Raw genomic sequence first — 13,541 nt, 5'->3', positions numbered from 1 at the left:
GATGCACTGAGGAGTGGGGCCCTGAGTTCTCGGCTCCTCCGGGGTGGAGATTGGGAGGCTGCCATTTTCAATCTCATCCTCCAAAGCCTAACGGAAAGCTTGCAGGCAACAAAAGCAGATTACTTAGCCCATACCCAGCAAGGGCAGGGCAATTCCGCCTCTGGCAAAGACATCAGGGAACCACAGCAACAGGCCCCTCCCCAGCAGATCAGCAAGAACCAACAGCCAAGACCAAGTTTACTGATCAATGAGAATGGCAGAACTCCAGCACTAGGGGAATACTGCACATAGAATTCATGGCTTTTTTCCCATGATTCTTTAGTCGTTCAAAGTTAATTTTTTTTAACTTTTTCTTTTTTGAATTTTCTTTTTCCCTTTTTCAACCAACATCTTATCAATCCCTTTTTTAAAAAAATATTTTTTATTTTTCATTTTTAGAGTCATATTCTACCCCTTCATAGTAGTTAACCTTATCTTTGATATATATATATATATAAGTTGTTCTCTCTTTAAAATTTTGGGATACAATTTCTTCTAACAGACCAAAATATACCCTAAATCTCTAGTGTATGGCTTTCTTCTACTCTCATACCTGATCACATTCTCTCCCTTTTTTTTTAAATCTTCTTCTTTTTTTTTCAACCAACTTTTTATCTTACCAATTCCTTTTGTAAAATCTATAATTTTCACCTTTACAGTCATATCCCATCCCTTCATCATATTTACCCTTATTTTTGTACATACATAAGTTTTACTTTCTTTAAAATTTTGGGAGGCACTTTCTTCTAACAGACCAAAATACACCCAAAATCTAGTGTGTGGCATGATCTGTGCACCAGCCTGATCATATTTGATCATATTCTTTTTTTAATCTTTTTCTTTTTCTTTTTCTTTCTTTCTTTTTTTTTTTCTTTCTTTCCCTTTCTTTTCCCCCGGTTTCAGGACTCTTCTGATTTGTTTAGTGTATATTTTTCTGGGGTCGTTGTTACTCTGTTAGCATTTTGTTCTCTCATTCATCTATTCTCTTCTGGACAAAATGACAGATGGAAAAACTCACCTCAAAAAAAAAAAAAAGGAACAAGAGGCAATACCAACTGTCAAGGAACGAATCAATATGGACATTAGTAAGATGTCAGGACTAGAGTTCAGAATGACGATTTTAAAGATACTAGCTGGGCTGGAAAAAAGAATGGAAGATATTGGAGAAACCCTTTCTGGAGAAATAAAAGAACTAAAAGCTAACCAAGTAAAAATCAAAAAGGCTATTAATGAGGTGCAATCAAAAATGGAGGCTCTAACTGCTAGGATAAATGAGGCAGAAGAGAGAATTAGTGATATAGAAGAGCAAATGATGGAAAATACAGAAGCTGAGAAAAAGAGAGATAAACAACTACTGGATCACAAGGGCAGAATTCGAGAGATAAATGATACCATAAGACAAAACACTATTAGAATAATTGGGATCCCAGAAGAAGAAGAAAGAGAGAGAGGGGCAGAAGGTACATTGGAGGAAATTATAGCAGAGACCTTCCCCAATTTGGGGAAGGAAACAGGCATCAAAATCCAGGAGTCACAGAGAACCCCCTTCAAAATCAATAAAAACAGGTCAACACCCCGACATCTAGTAGTAAAACTTAAAAGTCTCAGAGACAAAGAGAAAATCCTGAAAGCAGCTCGGGACAAGAGGTCTGTAACCTACAATGGTAGAAACATTAGATTGACAACAGACTTATCTACAGAGACCTGGCAGGCCAGAAAGCACTGGCATGATATATTCAGAGCACTAAATGAGAAAAAATATGCAGCCAAGAATACTATATCCAGCTAGGCTGTCATTGAAAACAGAAGGAGAGATAAAAAGCTTCCAGGACAAACAAAAACTAAAGGAATTTGCAAACACAAAACCAGTCCTACAAGAAATATTGAAAGGGGTCTTCTAAGCAAAGAGAGAGGCTAAAAGCAACATAGACCAGAAAGGAACAATGACAATGTACAGTAACAGTCACCCCACAGGCAATAAAATGGCACTAAATTCATATCTTTCAATTGTTATCCTGAATGTAAATGGGTAAAATGCCCCAATCAAAAGACACAGGCTATCAGATTGGATAAAAAAACAAGACCCATCGATATGTTGTCTAAAAGAGACTCATTTTAGACCCAAAGACACCCCCCAGACTGAAAGTGAGGGGGTTGAAAACCATTTACCATGCTAATGGACATCAAAAGAAAGCTGGGGTTGCAAACCTTATATCAGACAAATAAGATTTTAAACCAAAGAAGATAATAAGGATGAGGAAGGACACTATATCATACTAAAATGGTCTATCCAACAAGAAGATCTAACAATTGTAAATATCTATGCCCCTAACATGGGAGCAGCCAATTATATAAGCCAATTAATAACAAAAGCAAAGAAATACATTGACAACATTACAATAATAGTGGGGGACATTAACACCCCCCTCACTGAAATGGACAGATCATCTAAGCAAAATATCAACAAGGAAATAAAGACCTCAAATGAGGGCGCCTGGGTGGCTCAGATGGTTAAGTGTCTGCCTTCGGCTCAGGTCATGATCCCAGCGTCCTGGGATCGAGTCCCGCATCAGGCTCCCTGCTCCTTGGGAGCCTGCTTCTCCCTCTGCCTCTCTCTCTCTGTCTCTCATGAATAAATAAATAAAATCTTAAAAAAAAAAAGACCTCAAATGATACACTGGACCAAAGGGACTTCACAGATATATTCAGAACATTCCATGCCAAAGCAACAGAATACACATTCTTCTCTAGTCCCCATGGAACATTCTCTAGAATAGATCACATCCTAGGTAATCAATCAGGTCTCTACTGGTACCAAAAGACTGGGATCATTCCCTGCATATTTTCAGACCACAACGCTTTGAAACTAGAACTCAATCACAAGAGGAAAGTCAGAAAGAACTCAAATACATGAAGGTTAAAGAGCATCCTACTAAAGAATGAATGGGTCAACCAGGAAATTAAAGAATTAAAAAAATTCATGGAAACAAATGAAAACAAAAACACAATTGTTCAAATTCTTTGGGATGCAGCATAGGCAGTCCTAAGAGGACTGTATATAGCAATACAAGCCTTTCTCAAGAAACAAGAAAGGTCTCAAATACACAACCTAACCCTACCCCTAAAGGAGCTGGAGAAAGAACAGCAAATAAAGTCTAAACCCAGCAGGACAAGAGAAATAATAAAGATTAGAGCAGAAATCAAAGAAATAGGAACAAAAAGAACAGTAGAACAGATCAACAAAACTAGGAGCTGGTTCTTTGAAAGAATTAACAAGATTGATAAACTCTTGGCCAGACTTAACAAAAAGAAAAGAGAAATGACCCAAATCGACAAAATCATGAATGAAAGAGGAGAGATCATAACCAACACCAAAAGAATACAAACAGTTATAAGAACATATTATGAGCAGCTATATGCCAGCAAATTAGATAACCTGGAAGAAATGGAGGCATTCCTAGAGATGTATCAACTACCAAAACTGAACCAGGGAGAAATAGAAAACCTGAACAGACCTATAACCACTAAGGAAATTGAAGCAGTCATCAAAAATCTCCCAAAAAAACAAAAGCCCAGGGCCAGATGACTTCCCAGGGAAGTTCTACCAAACATTTAAAGAAGAATTAATACCTATTCTTCTGAAACTGTTCCAAAAAATAGAAATGGAAGGAAAACTTCCAAACTCGTTTTATGAGGCCATCATTACCTTGATCCCAAAACCAGACAAAGACCCCATCAAAAAGGAGAATTACAGACCAATATCCCTGATGAACATGGATGCAAAAATTCTCACCAAAATACTAGCCAATAGGATCCAACAGTACATTAAAAGGATTATTCACCATGACTAAGTGGGATTTATCCCTGGGCTTCAAGGTTGGTTCAACATCCACGTATCAATCAATATGATACTATATATTAATAAAAGAAGGAACAAGAACCATATGATCCTCTCAATAGATGCAGAAAAAACATTTGACAAAGTACAGCATCCTTTTTGATCAAAACTCTTCAGAGTATAGGTATAGAGGGTACATACCTCAATAACATAAAAGCCATCTATGAAAAACCCACAGCGAATATCATTCTCAATGGGGAAAAACTGAGAGCTTTCCCCCTAATGTCAGGAACACGGCAAGGGTGTCCACTATCACCACTGCTATTCAACATAGTATTAGAAGTCCTAGCCACAGCAATCAGACAACAAAAAGAAATCAAAGGCATCCAAATTGGCAAAGAAGAAGTCAAACTCTCACTCTTTGCAGATGATATGATACTTTATGTTGAAAACTCCGAAGACTCCACCCCAAAACTGCTAGAACTCATACATGAATTCAGGAAAGTGGCAGGATATAAAATCAATGCACAGAAGTCAGTGGCATTCCTATACACCAACAACAAGACAGAAGAAAGAGAAATTAAGGAGTCAATCCCATTTACAATTGCACCCAAAACCATAAGATACCTAGGAATAAATCTAACCAAAGAGGCAAAGAGGCTGTACTCCAAAAACTATAAAATACTCATGAAAGAAATTGAGGAAGACAAAAAAAAAAAAAAAAAAAAGGAAAAACGTTCCATGCTCATGGATTGGAAGAACAAATATTGTGAAGATGTCAATGCTACCTAGAGCAATCTACACATTCAATGCAATCTCTATCAAAATACCATCCATTTTTGGGGCGCCTGGGTGGCTCAGTCGTTAAGCGTCTGCCTTCGGCTCAGGTCATGATCCCAGGGTCCTGGGATCGAGCCCCGCATCGGGCTCCCTGCTCTGCGGGAAGCCTGCTTCTCCCTCTCCCCCTGCTTGTGTTCCCTCTCTCGCTGTGTCTCTCTGTCAAATAAATAAATAAAATCTTAAAAAAAAATAAATACCATCCATTTTTTTCAAAGAAATGGAGCAAATAATCCTAAATTTTGTATGGAACAAGAAAAGACCCTGAATAGCCAGAGGAATGTTGAAAAAGAAAAGCAAAGCTGGTGGCATCACAATTCCGGACTTCCAGCTCTATTACAAAGCTGTCATCATCGACACAGTATGGTACTGGCACAAAAACAGACACACAGATCAATAGAACAGAATAGAGAGCCCAGAAATGGACCCTCAAATCTATGGTCAACTAATTTTCGACAAAGCAGGGAAGAATGTCCAACGGAAAAAAGACAATCTCTTCAACAATGGTGTTGGGAAAACTGGACAGCCACATGCAGAAGAATGAAACTGGACCATTTCCTTACACCACACACAAAAATAGATCAAATGGTTGAAAGACCTAAATTGAGACAGGAGTCCATCAAAATCCTAAAGGAGAACACAAGCAGCAACGTCTTCAACCTCAGCCGCAGCAACTTCTTCCTAGAAACATCGCCAAAGACAAGGGAAGCAAGGGTTAAAATGAACTATTGGGACTTCATCAAGATAAAAAGCTTTTGCCCAGCAAAAGAAACAGTTAACAAAACCAAAAGACAGCCGACAGAATGGGAGAAGATATTTGCAAATGACATATCAGATAAAGGGCTAGTATCCAAAATCTATAAAGAACTTATCAAGCTCAACACCCAAAGAACAAATGATGCAATCAAGAAATGGGCAGAAGACATGAACAGACATTTTGCCAAAGAAGACATCCAAATGGCCAACAGACACATGCAAAAGTACTCAGCATTGCTCAGCATCAGGGAAATCCAAATCAAAACCTCTATGAGATATTACCTCACACCAGTCAGAATGGCTAAATTTAACAAGTCAGGAAATTACAGATGTTGGCGGGGATGCGGAGAAAGCGGAACCCTCCTAACCTGTTGGTGAGAATGCAAGCGGTGCACCCACTCTGGAAAACAGTAGGGAGTTTCCTCAAAAAGATGAAAATAGAACTACTCTACGATCCATCAATTGCAGTACTGGGTATTTACCACAAAGATACAAATGTAGTGATCCGAAGGGGTACATACACCCTGATGTTTATAGCAGCCATGTCCACAATAGCCAAACTTTAGAAAGAGCCAAGATTTCCATGGACTGATGAATGGATAAAAAAGATGTGATACATATAGATACAATGGAATATTATGCAGCCATCAAAAATAATGAAATCTTGCCTTTTACAACGTCATGGATGGAACTGGAGGGTATTATCCTGAGCGAAATAAGTCAATCAGAGTAAGACATGTATCATATGATCTCAGTGATACGAGGAAATCTTTTTTTTTTAAAGATTTATTTATTTATTTATTTGAGAGAGAGAATGAGATAGAGAGAGCATGAGAGGGGGGAGGGTCAGAGGGAGAAGCAGACTCCCTGCTGAGCAGGGAGCCCAATGCGGGACTTGATCCCGGGACTCCAGGATCATGACCTGAGCCGAAGGCAGTCGCTTAACCAACTGAGCCACCCAGGCGCCCGATACGAGGAAATCTTAATCTCAGGAAACAAACTGAGGGTTGCTGGAGTGGTGGGGGGGGGGAGGGATGGGGTGGCTGGGTAATAGACATTGGGGAGGGTATGTGCTATGGTGGCGCCGTGAACTGTGTAAGACTGTTGAATCACAGACTTGTACCTCTGATACAAATAATACATTATGTGTTAAAAAAAAAAAGATAACAGGAAGGGAAAATGAAGGGGGGGAATCGGAGGGGGAGATGAACCATGAGAGACTATGGACACTGAGAATCAAACTGAGGGTTCTAGAGGGGAGGGGTGTGGGTGGATGGGTTAGCCTGGTGGTGGGTATTAAAGAGGGCATGTACTGAATGGAGTACTGGGTGTTATACGCAAACAATGAATCATGGAACACTCCATCAAAAACTAATGATGTAATGTATGGTGACTAACATAACATAAAAAAAAAAAAAACCTTAGTAAGTTCCCCCCCCCAAAAAAAGTGCAATCCCATCACAAATATGAAATATCTGTGTAATTGGAAAAACTTTAAGATTCTAAAAAAATAAAAAATTGAATTGAAAAATAGAATGATTACTCTATTCTTTTTATATCAGTGTTAAAATTATTTATCAAATTAACTCTCTGTCACAAAAATATCACCTAGGATTTCCTATTGCTACTAAAGCTATTCCATCTATCTATTCCATAACTCATGAATAGTTCAATACTTGTGACCTAGTGTCAACTATTTTCTCTTTTTCTTGATCCTCATTCTTCATTCTTCTAATGCCATTGGATTCAGTTGCCACCACTGAATGTAGTCTTCATTCTTCTAATGCCATTGGATTCAGTTGCCACCACTTTGAAAGCTCCTCCTTCAAGGAGAGCAGAAAGCATTCCATGACCGTCTTACTCAAAGAAATCTCACTACTTCATTCTGATTTTCCATATGCCCTCCCTTTGCCTTAGAATATTTTTTTATTGAATATTCTATCTCCTCTTTTTCCATTTTGAAGAGTCTTCATATCTCCAGGTTCCTAGAAGGAAAAGCTGAAGAAATACAGTCATAGGATAGATGGACATTTTTAAAAAAATAAATTATTCTCCTTCTTTCAACTGTGTATTTCCATGGCTCTAATTCTTGTATGAAATTTTGACCATGGTTTCTAGTAAGAGTGGAAAACTTAAAATGACATTCAGTACAGTATTTTGTTTCATTATGAATTTATTTGATAAAAATTGTCCTTCTGTGAACAAATTATTCCTATCAAAATGTGGGACATGTACATTGTATTTCAAATTGATACTTACTGTAGTCCAACTGACCTGTTGACCTAGGTCTGTAAAATAGAGAGTGACAATGGAGGAAGCTGCAATGCTTTGAATGGTTATGTAGTCCTTCAAAAAAGGCCCACCTTAAATAATAAGGAAAAGTATTTTAATACAATTTCAAGGCATCGTGATTTTTAACAAACAATTTTAATGTGAAAAATTGTGAATGCTAAGAATAAATCATACATAGAAACTGCAATGTATAATAAATATTTAAAGTAAAATAAAATGTAAGTGAACCCATTTTATAATTTTTTTTTTTTAAGATTTTATTTATTTGCGAGAGAGACAATGAGAGACAGAGAGCATGAGAGGGAGGAGGGTCAGAGGGAGAAGCAGACTCCCTGCTGAGCAGGGAGCCCGATGTGGGACTCGATCCCGGGACTCCAGGATCATGACCTGAGCCGAAGGCAGTAGCTTAACCAACTGAGCCACCCAGGCGCCCAAGTGAACCCATTTTATAAAATACCTAAGAATTTTTCAAATATATGGTAGTTTCCCACCTCTACCTAAACAAAGTGCAGACTACCAATAGTTACTATCCTGTTGTGTTCTAAGAAAATGTAATACTGGATAATATCATAACCGAGTATGATACAGGATATTTTTAAAGTATAATTTTTTGGGGGGAGGGCACCTGGGTGGCTCAGTCAGTTAAGTGTCTGCCTTCAGCTCAGGTCATGATCTCAGGGTCCTGTGATTGAGTCCTGTGTTGGGCTCCCTGCTCAGTGGGGAGCCTTCTTGTCCCTCTCTCTCTGCCACTCCCCATGCTCATGCTCTCTCTCTCTCTAAAATAAATAAATAAAATCTTTTAAAAAAGTATAATTTGGAGTGTCAGTAGACATAGATGTCAACTGTTCTCTAAATTCTTTTATTATTTGATAAATTAATTAGGGCAAATAAATTTTAGTAGTCATCACAAGCATCAGCAGAGTGACTTGATGTATGTTTTAAAAGATCTCTATGGATGCTGTGTGGAAACTGGGAGGAAGGGAAGCAAGATTACTTAAGATGAACTCAAAATTCATCAAGCAAGGGATTTTTTGGATTAAGATGGCACTGGTAGAAATGTTAAAAGTTCATCAATTTCAGATATGTTTTGAACATAGAGCAGGTTCAACTTGAGAAGAGAGTATTTCAGTGAAATAAAGACAGCTCTTAGATTTTTGACCTGGGCAATTAGGAGCATTGTAATTTCATTAACTGGCAGGAGAAAGACTGGGGAAGGAGCAGGATTTGGGGGTGGAAATTAAGATTTAAGTTAAGGTATGTTAAGTGTGTGATATTTATTAGGCATTCAAGAAGGAGTTGTCAAATAGGCAGTTGTTTAGGTGTGTCTGTAGATATTTTAAAGTCATTAACGTTTAAAGCCATGCTGTGTGATGAGATTATTTGAGTGTTCAGTTTGAAAAGAAAATGGAAACTGAAAAAAGTTTCTAGCACTACGGGCTTTCAAAGTAATAAAAGAAACATACAGCAAAGATTACTGAAAAGGAGTTTCTCATGAAATTGGAGAAGAATAAATTGATGTCTTAGAAGACATGTAAAGGAAATGTTCCGTTCTTAATAATAAACACTAGATAAGTCTGACATGTGTGTACTGAAATATATGTACAAAGATGTTCTTTTAGCATTATTTATAATTGTAAAATAATTGTAAAAAGTTAAATCTTCATAAATGAGATAATGCTAAATATATCTTGTTTTATTCAAACAAAGTTATACCATACAGAAAGAAAAATAAGTGGACTAGGGCTAAATGAATCTCATAAGTATAATGTTATTTTTATTGCCATTGTAGTTGCTTGTATTGATATTATTCTTTATGCTAATCTATCTGTAATTTATCTTTATCTTTTTCTCATGAAAAAGTGTCATTTCATTCTCTATTTTTTAAAGATTTTATTCATTTTTTTGAAACAGAGAGAGAGTGCATGAGCATGGGGGAGGGAGGGAAAGGGAGAAGCAGGCTCCCCACTGAGCAGGGAACAAAAAGCCAAAGTGGGGACCCTTCCAGGACTGTGGAATCATGACCTGAGCTGAAGGCAGATGCTTAACCAACTGAGCCACCTAGGAGTCCTCCATTCTCTATTTTTCCAAGACACATTAAATATTAATTTATGACTATTTTTAGTTGATTTTCAGAATCCAATACATTGATTTACAATGAAATATTTTAAAGTAAGATAAAATGTGCAATTGTTATATATTAATTTTGAAGATGGTATTTGATAAAGCCAATGTGAATATGGTAAGCTATCATTCCTTTGATTAGGTTAGGCTATGTGGCTTTATAAGAGAGATTATTCAGGTGGGTCTGAGCTAATCATGTACTATTTAAATCTGCAGGAATTGGTAAGCCAGAGGAATTCAGATTCAAAGAACTAGAATACTGATACTACAGTACGAGAATGATTGCTGGAATGAAGATGGAGAGGGCGACATGGCAAATAATGCAAATAGCCTCTAGGAACTGAAATGGCCTATAGAATGTGACAAGGAGCAAGGAAATAGGAACCTCTGTCATAGAACCACAAAAAAAAAAAAAAAAACTTCAGACAATAAGAATAAAGACAGAAGTAGAATTTTCTAAAAGTCTTGAGATGAGAATTCAGCTCCACCAACACCTTGATTACAGCTTTGTGATACTCTGAGCAAAGAATCCGGCCATACTGTGTCTTCAAGCTAATAAATGAGTGTTATTTTAAGCTTAGTTTGTGGTCATTTGTTACACAGCAATAGGAAGTTAATGTAACATGGGTCAAGGTAAAGACTTGGATATACAAATGGCCAAAATCATTTTGACAATCATGTATAACAATAAGAAATGTTAATAAGAACAAAATAATCTGAGATATTTGTACCACTTGAAGTACTGTAAACATCTTCCCAACATACATCTATTGACATCTTTGGAGAGGGGATTAGTTTCTACTCCTCTATTACTTTTGATGACTTCAAGGAGCAGACCATTGGCATATTTTTAAAATGTGGTCCTATCAATATGAGATTTGCATAGAAGGAACTGAGAGAATCCAGACATATCATTAATCATACCACTCAGACTCAGTAATCAGGGAACCCTCTCCTTGGCTTTCTATGTCTATGTCCTTTTCCAAAGGGAGAGGAATGGGTAGGGCCAAGAATATATTCCTAAAACAAGAGTCAATTCCATGGATTTCAGGCTTCAGCCACTTAAGGCCTGTGAATTTTCTGCCCAAATTAATTTAAACAAATCTTCTTTCTTGAGCATTTCTTCCCCCAAATTGTGCCAGACACTAGGGTATGTACCTAGGGGTTTGTCAAGGCCCTTTTATAAGTGCAATGGATGATTAGAGCCAGGGCTGGGAAGGAAAGGACCAAGTCTACCCATGCTTCTCCTTTCTATTTTAGAAATCCAATGATTTTAAGCATCAGAAATTCAACCCTGTGCTTCCAGAACATTATTAAGTATCTTAATCAAGGTAGGAGGAGAGAACACATTTTAGTTACCAGTTTCTATGACAGATGTATTACAATTGTGACTTCAGTTCTTTACCATTCCCATATCCACACCATTTACAATATGACTTTTAGTACCTCTTTTAAGAGTCGGTGCCTATTTCCCTGTGCCCTTGAATATGGGTTAGCCTAGTCATTCATTTTAGCTAACAGAATGTAGGGCAAGAGATATGATACTTCCAAGCCTGGGCCTTAAGAAATCTTTTTTTTTTTTTTTTTAAGATTTTATTTATTTATTTGACAGAGACAGAGATAGTGAGAGCAGGAACACAAGCAGTGGGAGTGGGAGAGGGAGAAGCAGGCTTCCCCTCGAGGAGGGAGCCCGATGTGGGACTCGATCCCAGGACCCTGGGATCATGACCTAAGCCAAAGGCAGACGCTTAATGACTGAGACACCCAGGCATCCAAGGGCCTTAAGAAATCTTAAGTGCTTGTGCTCATTTGTTTGAATCCCTGAATCCACCATGAGAACAAGCCCCAAATATTCTGCTGAAACATGAGAAACCACAAAGAGTAGAGAGGATTGGCTATAGTCATGGCCATCCTAGACCAGCCAGTCACTAAAAACCCACCAGCTGACTGCAGCTACTTGAGTGGACCCACCCAAGTAAGGCTAAGGCTAGCTCAGCTCAGCATAACCACTGAGCTAAAAAAAAAAAAAAGTTTGTTAATTTGCCTATGATTATCAATGTTTGCTATTTTCTTTATGTTTTACTGATTTCTTTTGTGTGAAGAAAATGTAGAAGACTAAATCTGCATGATGTCATTGCTCATAGTATAAGCATTCTGGCAGGAAATATTTGTAAATATTTAGGCCTTGATTTGTTTCAGTGTTAAGTTTTCTTAATATGAATAGTTATAACATCAGTTATAACAGATGAAGCATCTACCATGTGTAAGTAATTATAGTGCTTTATAAACATGATCTTATTTAACACTTATAAAACAAAAACCAAATCATGGGTTAAATTCTTTATTAGCTCCACTTTACGAAAGAAGACCCTATAGATAGGTAAGCAGAAGAGTCAGGTTTTAAAATTCTGTTTTACTCCAAACAACCTCTTTGTACCACATCCTGCTTAGCTCGCTAAAATAATTGAGTCTTTTTTTTTTTTTTCAAATAAGTCATCACATTCTTATTCAAGGGCACTCAGTGGCTATATTTCATTCAGATCATACCCTGTAAATGTATGTGAAGGGAAACCAAATAAATATATGTGAGGAGAAAGTAAAAAGTCACATTCACCAGGAAAGTTGAACTAATAGAAATTCCCTGTTTCCCCTTGTAGTGTTCTTCAAATTGAATTATATTTTATATTGATGCCTGTGGCATTCTAGAGTCTTCATTATATAAGAGTCAAGTTCAGAAAACAATACCACTATATAATTTTATGTTATTTGAGCATCCATGTGTTGAAAGGCATTTATATGGTTGGCATATACAAGGCCCTGAAGAGGCAAAAATAAACAAGAGAGTGAGTCTTCTCTTTTAAACTCTAGCCAGATAGGAATTTTTCTTGAACATTTGAGCTTGGAAGAATTTGAAATCATTAAGAAAGTATGACTTCCAAGAATATCATGGATTCCTATTTTTTCAGCATAGAGGTCTCAGAGAAACCTGGAATGTCTAAGAAACAATGAAAACAAACAAAACACCTTAGAGAGATGCAAGGAAATCATCATTTGTCCTTAAGTAAAGGTAATATCTGAGAAAGGATGGCCTGAATATTAGCAAAAGTACCAGGAAAAAAAAAAAAAAGGGCAGTTCACCACTCTATGGAAAAATTTAGAGATTGAAATTCCTTAATAGATGCCTCTTGTAGATTTACTATTATTGACTTCAAGTATTCTTCCAAAATTTATATTCTACCCACAGCTCTTATTTAACAAGTCCAAATTTAAGGTCAAGTTGATGTAATATTAGTGACAATGATTATTAGCAGGAGTAACTTTTAAGTGTATCTATTTATAAATTTTTTGAATGAAGAATAGGATTTGACAGTTTGAGAAATTTCAGGCTTAATCCCGGATATTATATTTTCCCTAAAATTCATTCATTTCTCCCCTCCTTAGCTCATTTATTCTGCTTTAAACAGAAAAGAAGAAAGAAAGAGAAAGAAAGGAAGAAAGAAGAAAGAAAAGAAAGAAAGAAAGGGAGGAAGGAAGGAAGAGAGGAAGGAAGGAAGAGAGGAAGGAAGGAAGAGAGAGAGGGAAAGAAAGGAAAGAAGGAAGGAAAGAAGGAAGGAAGGAAGGAAGGAAGGAAGGAAGGAAGGAAGGAAGGAAGGAAGGA

General features: G+C 37.2%; 1 protein-coding gene across 1 annotated transcript in view; it reads right to left on the bottom strand.

Annotated features, from left to right (window-relative positions):
- Positions 1–13,541, bottom strand: part of TECRL (trans-2,3-enoyl-CoA reductase like) — a 107,641-nt gene that overhangs the window by 39,161 nt on the left and 54,939 nt on the right. Inside the window, exon 4 of the mRNA XM_021702422.1 lies at positions 7,730–7,833. Coding sequence (XP_021558097.1) covers positions 7,730–7,833 — 104 coding nt within the window. The remainder of the gene's footprint in view (positions 1–7,729; positions 7,834–13,541) is intronic.

This window comes from Neomonachus schauinslandi, chromosome 2 (genome assembly GCF_002201575.2).
Source record: "Neomonachus schauinslandi chromosome 2, ASM220157v2, whole genome shotgun sequence".
Classification (NCBI taxonomy): Eukaryota; Metazoa; Chordata; class Mammalia; order Carnivora; family Phocidae; genus Neomonachus; species Neomonachus schauinslandi.
This window is presented reverse-complemented; position numbering and strand designations above follow the sequence as displayed.